General features: G+C 35.8%; 2 protein-coding genes across 3 annotated transcripts; one reads left to right on the forward strand and one right to left on the reverse strand.

Moving 5' to 3' along the window:
- Positions 1-540: 540 nt before the first annotated feature.
- Positions 541-11249, forward strand: LOC9305312. 2 transcript variants are annotated; one of them, XM_021017038.1, is made up of 19 exons: positions 544-800; positions 893-967; positions 1099-1218; positions 1291-1331; positions 1474-1685; positions 1830-3595; positions 4005-4220; positions 4417-4986; positions 5530-5762; positions 6122-6332; positions 6543-6698; positions 7381-7538; positions 7627-7819; positions 8016-8407; positions 8580-8760; positions 9157-9380; positions 9465-10125; positions 10341-10395; positions 10911-11249. In XM_021017038.1, exons 1-19 carry the CDS (start codon positions 798-800, stop codon positions 11009-11011), a joined length of 5568 nt encoding a protein of 1855 aa, XP_020872697.1. In that variant the 5' UTR covers positions 544-797; the 3' UTR covers positions 11012-11249. The 2 variants fall into 2 exon arrangements, with proteins under 2 accessions (XP_020872698.1, XP_020872697.1); XM_021017039.1 differs by lacking the exons at positions 9465-10125; positions 10341-10395; positions 10911-11249 and having other exon boundaries at positions 541-800; positions 9197-9296.
- LOC9303300 (carotenoid cleavage dioxygenase 8, chloroplastic) lies at positions 11224-14823 on the reverse strand. The gene is made up of 6 exons (XM_002869195.2): positions 14110-14823; positions 12561-13322; positions 12098-12294; positions 11832-12021; positions 11635-11737; positions 11224-11557 (listed from the first exon to the last, which is right to left on the reverse strand). Exons 1-6 carry the CDS (start codon positions 14422-14424, stop codon positions 11412-11414), a joined length of 1713 nt encoding a protein of 570 aa, XP_002869241.1. The 5' UTR covers positions 14425-14823; the 3' UTR covers positions 11224-11411.
- Positions 14824-17943: the final 3120 nt, after the last annotated feature.

Consider the following 17943-nt stretch of genomic DNA (forward strand, 5'->3'; position numbering starts at 1 on the left):
GGTGCATGAAGTAATTTCAGGTGGCTCAGCCAACCATATAGTTTCTTTTATTTATTTATATAATTTTCTTTTCTCCCTTTTTTTTTTTTCTTATATTTTTTCTTTTAACGAGGCGACATACTGCCCGGTATAATACCGTATTTTTTTTTTTCAGCGATCATAGAGTGATCGTGCTGATAACGTGTTATAATAATTACTTTATTTTATGGTGTATATAAATATATTTAATGGAGAAAGAATTTATACCCGCAGAAGGATCGGGATACTGAAAATAAAGAGATGAGAGGAGGAGAGAGATTTCTTATAACTTCTTATTGTTGAAGTATGAATTGTGATTTACAACGAACGAATTCGTTCGTTTATATAGGCAGGAAAAAGTAAGTTACTATGCATGCATAGTGACGGTGGGCTCCACATAAATTAATAAATAACGAAACGTTTAACCCATGTGCGCTATCTTTTGCGACTTTACGATTCCTCCTTTTCATGACTTTTATAACATATATCACTTTTTTGGAAAATTTCCATAATTCAGGCATATACACACATAATCGGAAAACCCCTCTCTCTTTTTAACAGTCGGCCAACGGAGCCAAAAAAAAAAAAAAACAAACAGACCAAACAAAAAAGAGAAGAAATTCATGAAATCTAAAACCCTAATAATGTGTATAACGGGCATCATCAACCCTAGTTAGAAGAAGAAGAAGATAGACCAATTTCGCGCCAAGAACTCTGAATCACGGACTACAGGAGAAAAACCCCAACCATTGACTCCCTCTGCAGCTTCGAGTATCAAGATGGTAATGATAATTTCGGCCAAGATTTAATTTTGATCTTGTTTATCGATTAGGGTTTGGTTTTTGATCCGTTTTGCTTTTTTCCGTTTCTTCAGTTTTCAATTGCAGCGATCAATGATACAGAGACCACAGAGAAGTGGGAACCTTTAGCTCCTAGCAAAGAAGCTCAGGTTTTCTTCTGAATTTAGGGCTTCTTTGTTTTAAATTTTGGTATAAAGAAGAGAGTGATACATTATCTGAAGTTAGATTAGCTCATTGTTGAAAATAGATATTGAACTGTTTGTTTGATTGCCCTTTTCAGGAGTTTCATCTGTCACAAACATATCATGATGGTCTTCTCAAGCTGCAAGCTAAAGACTATGAAAAGGCTCGGGAGCTGCTAGAATCTATCCTTAAGGATCCTATTATAGCTAACTCCAAAGTAAATTAACTTGTTCAGTTTCTCTCATGATAATGAGCTCTTTCTTATTGACATTAAGTCATTTCTTTCCAGGTGGAGACTATTGCAAACGACAATCATCTCCATCATCTCAGGTCAAGCTCCATGTTCTATTCATCTAGTTACATTTCGTTACATGTCTACTAGTTTGGTTTTATGTAGTTCAAAATATTTCTTGTTTATTAGTACTGTGGTCGCCTATAAATAACTTCTGTATAGTTTTTTTTTTTTTTGCAGATTTTTGGCTCTGAAGAATCTTGCCACTGTATTTCTTGAGCTTGGTTCGAGTCATAACGAGAATGCTCTAAACTGTTATCTTCAAGCTATAGACTTAGATGCAAAAGATTCTGTCCTGTGGAACCATCTTGGAACCCTATCATGTTCTATGGGATTACTGAGTATCTCACGATGGGCATTTGAACAGGGACTTCTCTGCAGCCCCAATAATTGTACGCACTGTTCTTTTTCTTCTTCGTCTTTCTCTTTCTCTCTCTGTTTTTGGGTTCACATTACTCATATGTGGTATGGACTGTTGCACTTATGCTTCCTTCATCACTCCCTCCCTCTTGATAATTGAATTGCCTAATGTGCAGGGAACTGCATGGAGAAACTTCTAGAAGTTCTCATTGCTATAGGTGATGAAGTTTCCTGTCTCTCAGTTGCAAATCTGATTTTAAGGCATTGGCCATCACATTCTCGTGCTTTGCATGTTAAACATTGTATTGAAGCAACAGATTCAGCTCCTTTTGCGCCCAAGGGTATAGATAAACTTGAACCTCAGCACGTCCGGCTCAAATTTCTTGGCAAAAGAAAGGTGTCTGACATGAATCAGGACATGGATGCTGCCTCCAAGAAGTTGAAAAAAAGAGTGCAAGTTAAACTTCCTGAAGCTTCATGGGTGGCACTGATAAATATTCTAATTGGGATAGTGCATCCTTCACGTGAAACTGTGGGCATATCAGCTGATATACCAATAACCATTGAACTAGCCCTTAGTACTGAGGCTGTTATGCAAGGTCTGAAAAAGAAGGATCATTGTGTGGATTCAGATTCAAGTAATATGTCTGTTAAGGATTGCAACATCGAAAGAGAAAGTGGTGGTTCTGTAAAAGAAAAAGAGCCTGTGTTTTCTGAAGAACACCCCCAAGAGAGGCGGAGTACTCGTCTTGAACGGCTTCGGAACCAGAAACCTGAGAAGGAAGAGTTAGAATTTGATAATAGCAAGGATCCTAGCAGTGACATCCTTCAATATCTTGAGAAATTTGTCCTTACGAGGGAATTCAACAGAGTTTCTGCTGGTTCTTTCTGCCTTGAGGAACCTGATCCAATTTCTGAACACACTGTCGTTTCTAATTTTGTGAAGGAAAATTCAGAAAATTATGGTGCGTATCATATGGGTCACTTGCTTCTAGAATATATTGCTAGTAAATGTGAACATATATTGAGTCGTGATGCTGCCTTGAAAATTTTGGAGTTAGAAAAGCTAACAAGACATTGGGGCCGAGATCGGACACCTGAATGCAGTCTTTTTCTCGCCGAGCTGTACCATGACTTTGACTCTAAAGGTTCAGATATTCCTGATGGCCGATCATGCATGGTAGAAATAACATACCATCTCTCTAAGATAATTGAATCTGTCTCCCTTGATTATGCTATCGACTCTACGCCTAGTTCTTGGGGGGAAAGATTTTCTGACTCCTCATTCAAGGCTGCTAAAGAGGTGTTAGATTATGAGAAAAGATCTTTCTGGGCTCAATATTTCTGGCTGAGTGCACGGTTATCAATTTTGGAGGATAATAAAGCTAAAGCACTTGAAGAATTTCTTAGATGTTTGTCATTGTTGGACAAGGAAGGTATCGGAGAAGCTCCTGTCTTAATTCAGCTACCTCATTGCAGAAGAATTCGAGAGCTGAACATCAATAGAATCATTCATGAAATAAATCTGCTTAAGACTGATTTCTTGTTGGAACATACCATACCTGAGATGATGGAGAAAGAATTTTATTCGGAGTGTGTAAATTTACTGGCACCTCTTTTATTTCCAAATAAAGACATGTTGCCTGCATACGCTGTAAAAACGGAAGAAGGGATCTCCTCTGTTGAGTTATCAGCACTTGACGTTTTAATAAAAGCCTGCCAGAAGAGTAAGCCTATAGATGTGGAGGTTTATATGAACTGTCATAGAAGAAAGTTGCAAGTTCTCTTGGAATCAACTGGTACGGGAGAATCTGTTGTGACACCTAAAAAGCCGTATAAAAATTCAAATGAGAGTTGGGATCACTTGGTGGCGGAGGAAGTCAAGGCAATTCTTCTCTGTATCTCTCAAGTGAAGAACTCCCTTGACCAGTCAGGAAACTCTGTAAGTCTGAAACCTGTTTTTGACATATATGGTATGGTTCTCAAGTAATATTTGAAACGCTAATAATCTTTGTTTGCTTTGGATATGTGATTCTGATCATGCTAGCACAAGCGTATGAGATAAATTATACAGATGGTCATTGAGCTTGTTTGAATCATTTAAAATGCATTATCTGCTTGTTCCTTGCTTGATATGCTAATTCAAAATTTGACCATCTTGAGGCTCTTGTATTATAGACTACTTAAAAGAGCATAAAGTTTGAGATAAAATTTTGAATTAGCATATCAAGCAAGGAACAAGCAGATAATGCATTTAAATGTAGAAGAGATCAATATTAGAAAATTTTATGGTTGTCCTAAATTTTTTTTTATCGTGGCTGCGTTTATTAATGTGTATGTTTGATGTGCAGAATGACATGGTTGCCCCAAAATATTGTGTAGCTGGTATACAAGCTCTGCTTTTGAGAGTTATGTCAAATATCGTGAGGCATTTTCTTTCTAAGAGATATTCAGATTCTCAAAATGCTGATGGGATTGAAGAACAGAAGAAGTTTTGCTTTCTCGATGCAGCTATTGGATTCTGTAAACTTCAACACCTTGATGCTACCATGTCTACCAAATACCAAGTAAGACATGGCTTACTGTGGTTCGTTTTTCCTATTTTTGGGTGATATGTGAATTTGGGGCTCTCATTTGACATAGTTAGTCGAGTCTGTTTGGTGTGACAAATTACGAATGTTATCGCTTACAATTATCAGCCATGATACTAAAAGCTATTTTGGTCTGCTGATTAGTGATATTGGACTTTCTCAAAAATTTTAGGTTGAGTTGATCATAGGTCTCCATGATTTGCTTGCTGAATATGGGCTCTGCTGTGCTGGTAAAAATTGTTCGGGGGAGGAAGGAGCTTTTCTTAGATTTGCGATTAAGCATTTATTGGCTGTGGACATGAAAGTCAAATCCAGTATTAACTCCCCAGATGGTCTTGGACATGATATGGCACTGCCTGACAAATTGTGCAGAAATGAAATAAAATCATTTCTCACAGAGGTGCATGTTAAGAATAACGAAACCAACAAAACTGATTCTAAGAAGGATGGTTCTGAAGAACAAGTTGGTTATAGGGAAAAAGAACAGTCAGAACAAGAAAGCAAACAGATTACAGAACACACAGAAGTGGTTGCGGAAGAAGAAAAAGATGAACCTGAGTTGTTAATCAACAACGCTTTAGATCAATGTTTTTTTTGCCTTTATGGTCTAAATCTTAGAGTCGATGGTTCCTACGAAGATGAGCTTGCTGTGCACAAAAACACTAGCCGGGGAGATTATCAGACCAAGGAACAATGTGTTGATGTCTTCCAGTACATACTACCCTATGCCAAAGCTTCATCTGTGAGTGATCTTTCCTTAACTTGGTAGGCTCATTTTCATGTGTGTGATAAGGGCGTGCCAAAGTTTATTTTCTTGTACTTGGTGCATATATATATAATCAAAGTTAAATCATAGTGGCAGCACTGAGACTGTAACAACTATCAGCACAAGTTTGTAGCTTGCAAACTTTTCTGTTCGAGTAAACAAAATCGTATTGCAAGTAACCAAAAGAGCTATTCACTTCTGTAACTAGGCTCACATGTCAACTGGTGTTTATCAAACAAGGCATATAGATTTAAGCATGCATGGCCTACCCACATGGCACACACAAATTATAATGTTTTGCAAGTTGTGTTCAGTACATATCCAACATTGTTTTTCCGAAACATCTATTGTAACTCATGTAGCTTAAAATTGGAGAAATATTTTGTTTAAAGTTATAAGAATTCGCTCTTTAACCCATGTGGGCATTCAATACAGATTGTGTTGCTGGCAGTGTTCAATACACGTACCATGTTTTCAAGATAGTCTCTGGTAATCTTATACATATCCTTCTTGTCACAGAGAACTGGACTAGTTAAACTCCGAAGAGTCTTGAGAGCAATAAAAAAGCATTTTGCACAACCACCAGATGATCTCCTAATTGGCAATGTGATAGAGAAATTCTTAGATGACCCTGATTTATGTGAAGACAAACTCTCATATGAGGCTGGTTCTGAAGGTTTCCTTGAAACCATAACTAAATGTCTAATTCCCAGCAAAACTCTCAGTGAGTACAAGATATCACTGCTTCACAGGTATGACCAAGCATTCTTGTTATGAATTCCTTTTGCCAAAAGTACCTTCCATAGTCTGATATCATTTAAGCTGATTCTTTGCATAATCAAGAATATAATTTTCAGCAGAGATAACCATGCAGGATGATCTGCATATTTATGTATATCTCTAGATCGAAATGTGTCTATAAATTTCACATTTTCGATATTTGTGACAAGCAGAAGTATGATGATTAAGTTTTCTAGAATCTTGTTATTGTCCTCTTTTAAAATGATGAACCACTAGAGAGAGTTTTCAGTCACTACCAAAAACGAAATGTTAAGTTTTTAGATATTTGTAAAGTTGGAATACATAAGGATGTTATATAAACTTCTTGCAGTTCCGACCCCTATCTGGATGTCTACCGCAACTTGTATTATTTCTTAGCTCAGTCTGAAGAAGTTAGTGCTAGTGATAAATGGCCCGGCTTTGTTCTGACGAAGGAAGGAGAAGAGTTTGTACAGCAGAATACAAATCTGTTCAAATATGATCTGATCTATAATCCTCTGCGCTTTGAGAGTTGGGAAAAGCTTGGCAATTTATACGACGAGGCAAGTTCTTTCATTCATTCTTGTTGTTACTGTTTTTCTGAAATTTTACCTTCAAATAGCAGTAAGGAGTAAATCCTTTTCAAAGGGTAGCTTTTGGGGATGAGTTCTTACCCTTGACTTAAGAGAGGGTGGCTTTTTGCCTTTCATTAATGGTCTTTAATCATTTAATAATTCATTGCATTTCCCATTTGTTTTTTTCACTTAAATCAGGAAGTAGATTTGTTGCTAAATGATGGGAGTAAGCACATAAATGTTGTAGGATGGAGGAAAAATTCCGCTCTTTCGCAAAGAGTTGAGACAAGCAGAAGAAGAAGCAGACGTTGCCTGCTAATGAGTTTGGCATTGGCAAAATCACCAGATCAACAGGTTTCATTAGCCACCTTCATCCATGCTTAATTACTCACTAGATGACTGAAAATAGATGTTGCTGTTTAGTATGTCCCCAGTTGCCATGCTTATGGGTGGTACCACTTAAGGAATACGAGAGAGACACGAAAATCAACATTAAGAAATAAACTGGAAGGGAAAGCACTTAATTGACGATTAGTCTAGTGATATTACTACTATGTGGAAATGAAATTTGATGTAATATCCTCCATTTGTCAGTTATGTTTAGAATTAGCGACCATAGATTTATGGATTAGGTTATGAGCAGGCTTTTAGCCATACCCGAGGTAGAGACGCTTTTGACCCTATTCTTCTCCTGCCTATCCTTTTCCCTAAATCCTTTTCCTCGTATTTTTAATGTTAGTATTTCTCACTTGAATTCACTACCTACCAGATTTCTGGTGGTAGCTTTAGTAGGTTATAGTAATATGTGAATTTTCATTAAAAAAATATCTTTACTTACTATAGAGAGAACAGATTATAAGCTTGATTATATAATTTAAGTTACAACAATGAGCTTAACTTGCAGAAATAACTTAGCACAGTTTATATTTTGATAGAGGAATGGGTTTTTGGAGAGTTGTTAGTTTTATTCCTGTAGAATATTAAAACTACATGTTGCTGTTGTTGATGATGTTTATGTATTGATCTTCTATTGTAGTCTGAGATACATGAGTTTTTGGCGCTGGTATTCTATGACAGTCTTCAGAGTGTTGTGCCGTTTTATGATCAGCGGTCTGTGTTACCCTCCAAGGATGCAACATGGACAAGATTTTGTGAGAACTCAATGAAGCATTTCAACAAAGCCTTTGCACATCGGTATAGTTTATTTGTAATTCAAAGTGTGTTCACTTTGGTCAATTTACTTAAGAGGCTGAGAATTCTTTTCTTAACCCATCCTGTACAGACAAGATTGGTCACATGCATTCTACATGGGAAAAATCAGTGAGAAGCTTGGGCACTCATATGAAATTTCTTTATCCTATTATAAGCAAGCCATGACATTAAATCCGTCAGCCGTAGATCCTGTGTATAGAATGCATGCTTCTCGTTTGAAGCTGCTAAATGCATGTGGGAAACAGAACTTAGAAGCCTTAAAGGTTTGTAATTGACGTTCTTCTGTTTTTCTCTTTCTCATTTGCATAAGAACAGGCGTCTTTTGTATAACTTGTAACTACCGCATAATGGTTTTAAAAGAAAAATCATGTTTATATTCAGTCTCAGCTAAAGATGTCCACTATTGGTTTACTTTTCTGTTTTTGTGGTCCTTCATAATTTTTGCTGTCAACCTTTCAGGTCCTCGCCTCTTATTGCTTTGATGAATCTATAAAGGATACTGCTATGACAATCATTGGTACAACGACTTTTGGATCCTCTCGTACACTGGAAGAAGCTCAAGATGGAAACTTGGAAGCATGTTATGCTAAAACTGGAGAGGGATCAATTCAGATGGAAGGGGTATGGCATATGCTCTACAACGACAGCCTTTCTGCACTGGGAATATGTGTTGAAGGAGATCTTAAACACTTTCATAAGGCGAGATACATGCTTGCCCAAGGACTGTACAGAAGGGGTGGGAGCAGTGATCTGCAAAGAGCAAAAGAAGAACTTTCTTTTTGTTTCAAATCATCCCGGTCAAGTTTTACGATCAATATGTGGGAGATTGATGGCATGGTTAAGAAGGGAAGGTACAGACACATTCTTACTTGCCTTATAAAACTTTTGAGGGATGTAACACTGATGATTGGAATAACCTTCTGAGAAACAATATGATAAAACTGGATGTACCAATCATGTAAATTTAGCTCCACAGATACGATTGAGAATCTTTCATGTATATTTTTCTCTCTTTCTATTTAGGCGGAAAACTCCAGGTTTGGCTGGGAACAAGAAGGCTCTTGAAGTTAACCTCCCAGAAAGTTCACGGAAATTCATTACCTGCATTCGCAAATACTTACTGTTCTATCTGAGTCTATTGGAGGAAACTGGAGACGTCAACACACTAGAACGAGCCTTTAATTCTCTTCGATCAGATAAGAGGGTAAGGACTTGATCATTTCTATCAAATACTTTCCTAGTACTCACTTTTTCATACATGACATGAAATTTGATCCTGTTTATACGGAAATCAACGATCCTAAGTCAGGCTTTGACGTGGTGATGGAATTCCATATAGCAACCTTTAGATTTCTAGTGCATGATATGGTGGTGATGATCCAAGGGGTGGTCAAAGCCTGTGCAATGGATTGTTACATTATGAAGGCTTAATTTGGTAGATTTTTGTTATTTCATTGGTGTCGAACATCTCCTAAAATACTTTAGGAATAGAGCAAATTAGTTTTTGATGCTCCTTACGTGCTATGTCGTCATCAAGTTGCCATAGGCTGAATACAGTTTGCTAAATGTTAATACTGCTCTCGATAAATTTTGAACTCAGTTCTCTCTATGCATTGAAGACCTTGTACCAATTGCAATAGGAAGATACATAAATGCACTGGTTTCCTCGATGAGCCGGGTTGAGTCTGCAGGAGCAAATATCAACCCTGATAGTCAGCTAGAGAAAATATTTTCCCTCTTTATAGAACAAGGAAGCATATGGCCGGACATATGCAATTTCCCTGAAATAAGAGGTCCAGAAACCTCAGAAAGCAGCTTATACAGGTGATCAGTTTTGCATGAGACATGAATTTATTCCAGCCTGACCATTCAATTTTTGCTATCCGATATTGATTTTTCCTTTTGCAGATATCTACATCAATACATCGTATCTCTTGAGCTAGACAACAAGGTTGAGACCCTGGAAACCATTAATGAAAAGATTCGAAAGCGTTTCAAGAATCCAAAGTTGTCTAATACTTTTTCGGCAAAAGTTGGCAGACATGCTTCTCTTGCTTGGTGCCGAGCTCTGATAATAAGCTTGGCATCGATAACCCCCTTGCAGCAAGCATCCTCAGAGGAAAGTCCAGCAGTAACTCCATCATTTGGTTTACTGGAAAAAAGACGTGTGCTTTGTGTTGATCTACAGTCAGAATTCTGGAGTTCTTCGTTCGAGGATCCCTTAGAATCCCAAATGCTTGAGGCAAAATGGCGCCCTGTTCTGTCCAAGATCAAGAACGTACTGATTTTCAATAAAGTTTTGGAGGAGAATCTGGAGATCGCTAATGCCCTACTTAAAAGTTGTTACAATTTCTTCCGAGAAACTGCCTCGGTGACACTCCCTTCTGATATCAACCTCTATTTCGCACTGCCTCAACTAGCGCCAGCAGGAGAACTTCCAGGCAGTGAAGGAGTTGAAGTCATTGATGTAAGCATCCCAAGGAAGCTTCTTTTGTGGGCTTACACGTTGGTTCATGGACATTGCGGAAGCATCTCTCAGGTCGTGAAATATATGGAAGAAAATACCAAGGTACGGAATACCAGTCTGCTCATTATTTTAGTCTTTAGTCTTTTACCTGCAAAGAATCGTTTATACCTACTTGTAAAACCTACTCACCTAGGTTAAGAATTCTAGACTACAATAGTACAACAGTCATATTTGTTTACAAACTTTTTTCTTAGGGTTATTGCTAGATATTGAAGTTTAGCGTCATTCATTTAAGAAACTGTTTGTGACAATTGCAGCCAAAAATTAAGAGAGGAGCCTCAACTTCATCAGTGGTTCCTTTGGTTCAATCAGGTTAGTTACTCTAGTCTATCTGAAACTCTTATTTCCTTGTTATGTACTTGCGGTCGTTCTCCAAAGGTTTGTACAGATATTACTTTTGGGGAAATCCTATGAAAAGGTTCGGAACATCTTATATAGCAAAAATGTTGACGCTACTCAGTTTGGAATTTCCTATTCGTGGTAGAGAATGAGTGTTCGTAAGTGGATACAGTGTCTTTCTTTGTGGACTTGTTTCGAAATAGAGATCCAAATTGAATCGCAAAAACCTTGTGCCAAAATTTTTGTGAATGAACTTCCACTACATATGCTCTCAAGAGACAGGGCCAGGTTCCTGCTTGATTAACTTTCCTTAAATCGCTTAAAGCACAGAGGCTTCGTTTAGATATAGCTTAAGTTGATTCAATTTCTATGTTTGTATCCTGCCGTTTATTGTTGTTGATTGTCAAAGAGAGCTATCATTTTTTCTCTTACTCTAAAGATCTTAAACCAACCCCATGAAACTGAAAATCATATTTGCTAATTGATAGGTGGAAACAGTGAACCCGAACCTGCTCCCAAGGTTGTGCAGGTGATAGTACCCGATTCATTGGGTGGGGATAGTTGTGGCTCCACACCTGCACCATTGTAACAATGTTTTTTGTCTACAGAGAAGAGAAGTGGCTGAATTTTCTCATTTCTTCTTTTCATTTTGTTGTAACTTGTTTTCAGCTAGGAAAAAAAAATAGAGTAATATTATCATATTATAAAGCGTTTCTCAGTTGGGTGTATATTAATGTATGGTAGGATGATGTAATTTAATTGAATTGCAAGAATGGTCGGTCTAGTGCAATTTTTAATAAATGTATCCACCATAATCCGTTCCTTTATTTTGGTTTTGTACATTACATATATGAGACAAAAAGCATATATTAGGGACAACAATATATACAAAACCTGCACAGAGGGTATTAATTATACAAATGTGTATAAATTAATATTACATAAGTTGTGTTTTGTATAATGAAGGTATCTTTGTTGAGATTTTGTAGTCAATGTTTGGGGATCCAGCAACCATGCAAACCATAAGGAAGACCATAAGGAAAGTTGGCTCTTGCTATTTCTTCAAAGGTGCTCCCATCAAGTAAGATTGCAAAGCTTCCTCCATTTTCTTCACTTACTATCGATATCACCACTCCTTCACATAACCACAAAATTTAAACTCTGCATCAAAGAAAGATGGGCATAAAATCGAAGTGTTTTAATTAAACTAACCATCATCCTCATGTGTTGCATCCGGTCGAGGCACAAAGAATGGTTCGGATGGTATGATACCGTGTTCGTGCCAGTTCTTTACCTTCTTCTCCACAATATCAACCTGTCTCATACAATTATAAAAAAGTTCTTGTTCCGCTACCGCCATTCAAAACGATTGAATATTGAAAACATATAGTTTGGGGTATGGAAGTTACCTTGGAGAGAGCATTGGGGAAGTTGCAAGGTCGTTTAGCACCGCATGCATAAACGTAACGGTATTTTTGACCCAAATACAAAGGATTAATGCTGCACATATCCATCGCTCTCCCATGCTTCTCTGCCTCCACGGCCGTTTCCAGCTTCCCGTATTTGCTCCCGTCTAACGGTATCCTGAATCTCCCGATCCTAACATAAGATTACATTAATCCAACTATACTCTAAACTGAAAATGTAGGTGACTATTAACCCTTAAGTATATTACCTAGCATCCGGTAAAACGTCATGACCATGGGAGGAACGTAGGGTATGTAGACGGAGCATATCGAGTATCCGAGTATCCGCGTTGTGTTCACAACAATCTGCAATTATGACCGTCGCTTTTCCATCGCCATTTTCATCTTCTTCGTACGCGTTTATGAAGTGAAACGTTACGAATGCTGGTACCTCCACGCTCGCCACCTTTTACATGATGTATAAAATTCAAATTAAATCATGACCAAAATAAAAATAAACAATAAACTGTTGGATGGTTAATTTCCAAAGATACACATTATCAAGAATCCCTTTTTTTGGGTTATAGTTAACTAAAGAAAATTCATCCATAAAATATGAATTTTACATTCTAATGTGTAAATCTATAACCAATAATAATCCGAAATTGATTTTTTTTTTTTTTTAAAGGCCATTGATTGATATATAGTAGTAACTTAGTTAGTATCACTTACGACTTCTCCGGTGAGTTTGGACATGACATGAAGAAAAGCTCCGTCTTCGGGACACCACTCGAACTTGTAAAGTGGCGTCGGCTCAGCTCTAAGAAGATTCCTCACCGAATACCTCAGGGGCATTTCCGGTATCACAACATAATTCTCCGTCACGGCAAACGAGTGGACCCAACCGGGTCCCCACGACCCGCTCCGACACCTCACCCGCCCCACAACCTCTCTTTTATTCGACCCGGCCTCCATTCTCACGACCCGGTAACCCGGTTTAACCAAATCCGGTATCAACGTCCACATCTCCGTCTCCGTCACTATCGGATGCGCTGACTGGATCATATGATCGGACAATCCGTCGTCGTATTCGAATTTCCCGATCGTCTCGAGCGTCTCATGGTCGACTAAAATCGATCCTTTTTGAGTCTCCGTGAGACACATGACACGCCCGTCACCGAGTTTGATCACTCCAGTGTTTGCGTTGTCGGTTAAAGACTCACCGGAGAAAAGTCTGACGATTTCTCCGATCCCGGAGAAAGGGTTTTTGTTTATGATCACCGGTTTTGGAGTCTCGGAGAATTCACGGTAACAAAGCCGATTGTGTTTCTTGGCTGCTTTGTAGGCGTCGGATTCAAGGAGACGGTGGCCGGCGAATATACGACCGCCGTCGAATTGAAGCTTGACGAGTGTGGAGTAGCCGTCGAAGAGATGACGGAAATCGTGGTCTCCAATGTTCCACAGACCGGGACCGTTTCTTAGGTACGTACCATTCTGCATGTCATCTTAAAATCATTAATTTTATCGTCTCATTTTTTTTTTTTTTGGGGGACACAATGTTTTAGTCATGTTTCTTATATAGGGAGTTTTGTTTTAATAAAAATGGTATTGATTTATAAAATATAAAAAGTGATAGTATAAAATATAAATGAAAAGATATTTACACACGTATATATATCTGAAAAAATTTAAAAAATTTTGGTAACCTAATCTATTTGCTGGTGTTTACTTTGAAACATGATTATGCGCTGATTTTATATTGCAATGGTCAAAGATTAACATGGTGTACTAATCTAATCTCTTACCCTTATTGTTTAGTAATGAAAATCATTTATAAGATATCATTATCGTTTAGTATATGGTACAACCTTTCAACCAAAAAAAAAGTATACAGTATAACCTCAATAAATTAATACTCTGTAAATTAATATATTGATAAATTAATACAATTTTTTCGGTCTCAAATTTGGTTTTCAGGTTAATTAGTATATCAATAAATTAATAACTCGATAAATTAGTAAAATATTATAGTTCTATATGAGTTTATAGAGGTTTCACTGTATATGAAATCATGTATTAAGAAAAAAAAAATACATATAAGGATCTATGGACATGCATCTGAAATATGCATTAAAAATAGGTTTTGTCTAGTATATTATGCATATGCATGTGCCAGTGTAAGTGTGTTTTGTGTGCACGATACATATTTGTATAAATTTCCACGAATATAGCTAAAATTTATATATTTGGAGCAATATAGAAAAATGATAAAAAGACAAACCAGCCAAGTGGGTATCTTTCCTTGGACAGTAAGCTCACCCTCCCATTTCTCTTGTGGTACACTTGTCCACGCAACATGACACCGTCTCTCACCTTCCACCTTCTCTTTCTCCGGCAACGGAGACGGTGCGGGTGAATTGATTACAGCTCTGGTTACACCGAAGACCCTCCGTGCAAATAATCGGTGAGGGACTTGGGATTTTGTTTTTAATTGTTGCTGGCCGATGGAATTGTCGGAATAATGAATAGTGATTCTAGTTGACGACAAAACATGATGATGACTCATCATTGCTTTGGTTGTGATCAAAGAAGCCATCCTGGCAGAGTATTTTTTTTCTTTTCTTTTCTTTTCTTAATAAATAAATTTTTGTAGAGAATTTCAGTGTACTGAAAAGAGGGCACAAGACAAATTCAAGAAAGGAAATGAAGTTTTAGTGAATGTTTGGTGCAACGCATGTGATGTATTTATAGGGTCTCGCTTAAGGGACGTGTTACAAATGATGGATGCTTATTCAAGTTGATATAATATATTAATTTTATGGAGACGGTAAGATTAAATGATAATTATTTAAGAGAGGTTTCACGGTAAGTTTGATGTGGTTTCGTAGGATGCCACTTTAAGAGTTAAAACAGCTTTTTTAGGACCATGTTCGTTTTGCAATCAATAGTGGTAGTAACCAATAACCAAATCTTGTTTGTTTTACCCAAAAAAAAAAAAATCTTGTTTGTTTTATACTCCCTCCGTTTTAAAATATAATGCGTTTTGGAGAAATTTTTTTGTTTCAAAATATAAGTCGTTTTCAAGTTTCTATGCAAATTATATATTAGCTTAATATTTTATGATTATTTTTATTATGCAGTCTTTTTTATGATTGGCTGAACTTTTAAAAGTAGATTTTCTTAATCGACGTGTTTTTAACTAAAACGCCTTATATTTTGAAACGGAGAGAGTAATTGTTAAATTAATGATATGTTTCAAAGATAGGGACTGCAAGTTCCAACGATGATATATAGATTTTGGCGACCAAATCATATTTGTATCATAATTATTTACGATATTATGATATGATGAATGATCGCTAATCCAAAATTTAAAAGATTAGTCGTTGACATCTGCCGCTGAACATATCATTCCTACTGATATTTACATGTTTCTAGGAAAGAAAAAAAAAACGGCCGCTGAAACCATTAATTGTTGAACTAATGCGTTATACGTTCGCTTAAAATTGGTGGTAGGAGTTTTACTAGCAGTGAGTAAGTTAGCATTAACATTGTAAAAACACTCCATGTATGAGTGTCAATAATCTAGACTACCAAACTTAAATAAACGGTCAGTAGGAATTTCTATTTTGTCAACGCGTAAATATGGATATATAATTGATATTATATATATGGGTGTATTTTATATTTAAATATTCTTTCCATCCGACGCATTGGTGGATGTGATTTTAAGGTAAATCAACATGGGTGATGATGAGTATTGTACGTTTACACTGTTTATATGGGCCATGCAAATTAAACGTTTTGGCAAATTTCGTATGATTTGTTCCTGAACTAACGCATAAAGATAATCAACAAACTAAGGAAAGGAGTATATTTTACATTTCTTACCTTGAATATAATACAAATATCTATTATAATCCGATCATGTAAACGATTATATATCATAAAAAGAATATACAGTAGGTACTTTTGACAAAAATATATATATATATATATATATAGGTATTTGCATATGTGAATCCGTCAAAGATAGATAAAAATGGTCAAAACGTCAACAAAATAACACAAGTATATAATAAACCGAGCAGGTCCGTCGCTAAGGGTAGACAACATAAATATTTGCCATGGATATAAAAACAATTTTAAAAAAATTAAGATAAAAAGGTCTAATTTGTTTTTTAAATAAAATTTTGTAAAAAACTCTAGTTTTATATTGGTATTACTGATGGTCCTCTCATAGATTGAGATGGGCCTATACCGCGTATTTCCAAACTTCAAAGCTGAAAAAACTTTAAAAAATAAATCGAATCTACATGTTTCATTTTTTTTTTTTTCTACATGTTTCATTTATAATAACCTCGTTAGGTTTTTGGCGAGAGAGAGAGACTGATATATATATGATTGGTGGATTATAGTGACTGACAGGAAATGCTTCGAAGTGAACATAATACACCATTGACAATTAACAGATAAATTGGTTAAGAAAAAGAACTAGCATAGGCCAGTTTGTGTCAAGAGTTTGGTTCAAGTGGCTCTATATTTTCGGAAGCAAACAAATAATGATAATTAAAGACCACATTATTTGACTTTTCTTTGTATTTTTGTGTGGGATTTAGAATGTCAAACAAAAGAAGCACCTTTGATTCATCTATTTGAAGGTTTGATGTGACGATTATTCTAAACGTTGTTGGGTACACGTAACGTTTACATGTACAAACATAATAGAAATACAATAATACATTGTTTGTATGAAACATGTCATATATAGTTTGACTGTATGTTTGTATGACAGTATAAATTGTCTTACATTTTAATAACCGTTAATATTCCTTTTTCAAAAAAAAAAAAAAAAAAAAACCGTTAATATGACAACATTTTTCAAAAATAAACACGTTTGACCATATTCTTTATTTTTCTTATTAAAATTCATATAATTATCCAGTGCGCATATCCTTGCAAAAAAATGTGGAATACCTCTAATAGTATCAATGTATCATTTGAATTTTCTAATATGAAAACTTATAATTATAAATGTTTTATAGTACTATATTATCCAAGGTGTTATCATGATTGTTGATCACTATGTCGGAATATTATTAATGTATAGATATATATTTATTTTCTGACATTAAAAAGAAAAGAAGAAAAAAAAACATTTATTTATCGTGGTCGCTATGTAATTCTACTCTCTTTTTTGTTGTTATTGGTTTGAGTACATGGCCTTCTATTATTATTCCTAGTCCATATACCCAATTGGGAAATGAAAAGTATCTAGTTTCATATCATATGAGTTTGCCATATTCGAATTATAAATTATATAGTACAAAAACTCCATGTCAACTAGCTAATAAGAGATTCCTTATATATAGTATAAAACTGCAATTTGGGTCCATATGTTTGCCACATTTGTTTGTCACATCTGATGTGTCTCTAGTCTTAAGAATAATCACTTCCTTTCATCTGATATGTGTCTCTATAGTCTTAAGAATAATCACTTCCTTTAATCATTATCGGCTATTTCCCTTATTCTTTAAAATGCCAGTGAATTCCATTTCTTATACTTGTTTTCTAAGTGAAAACATGTTCATATATAATATGTCAACTCAGCACCTTAAGCGGTTTTACTGTTTACTTTCTTTCACTAAATACATAAATTTATCATATCTTCAAAGTGAATTGTAGATATTTCTAATTATATATGTATTTATAGTGATATATTCAACTAGTGTCTAGCATATATTTTAAAAAAAAAAACATTTGTATATACAGATTTTTAATTGCAGTTCGCAGAGTGAGAGCGATCGAACAAGTCCCAATAGGCCAATACAACCTGAACAACAATTAAAAAGTAGTAATATTTGACTTACTAATTTGGCACAAACAAATATGTTATCGTTCCTCTACTTATTATTACACTTTGTGGGCTTTTTTGAAACAATGTTAATTAATCGAATTAATCCAGCGCGCACATAGATTGACAGATATTCATTGTCATGTTTAAATGTTTATGTTGCTGATGCAATGTGATAGAACCCATGAGTCACAGTCATTATATCGAATATGTTTATTATATATACGAAGATAATAAATAAAGGGGAAAATGCATCTTTTC

The sequence above is a fragment of the Arabidopsis lyrata genome (assembly GCF_000004255.2).
Source record: "Arabidopsis lyrata subsp. lyrata unplaced genomic scaffold ARALYscaffold_7, whole genome shotgun sequence".
Taxonomy (NCBI): Eukaryota; Viridiplantae; Streptophyta; class Magnoliopsida; order Brassicales; family Brassicaceae; genus Arabidopsis; species Arabidopsis lyrata.

Bases quoted from the DNA above. Each gene is read 5' to 3' on its own strand.
- LOC9305312 (XM_021017038.1), top strand. The intron at 1,332-1,473 runs GTCAAGCTCCAT...TTTTTTTTGCAG, and splicing joins AATCATCTCCATCATCTCAG to ATTTTTGGCTCTGAAGAATC. The intron at 1,686-1,829 runs GTACGCACTGTT...CCTAATGTGCAG, and splicing joins TCTCTGCAGCCCCAATAATT to GGAACTGCATGGAGAAACTT.
- LOC9303300 (XM_002869195.2), bottom strand. From the start codon at position 14,424: ATGGCTTCTTTGATCACAACCAAAGCAATGATGAGTCATCATCATGTT. The intron at 12,022-12,097 runs GTAATATACTTA...ATCTTATGTTAG, and splicing joins GACGTTTTACCGGATGCTAG to GATCGGGAGATTCAGGATAC. The intron at 11,738-11,831 runs GTAACTTCCATA...TGTATGAGACAG, and splicing joins TCCCCAATGCTCTCTCCAAG to GTTGATATTGTGGAGAAGAA.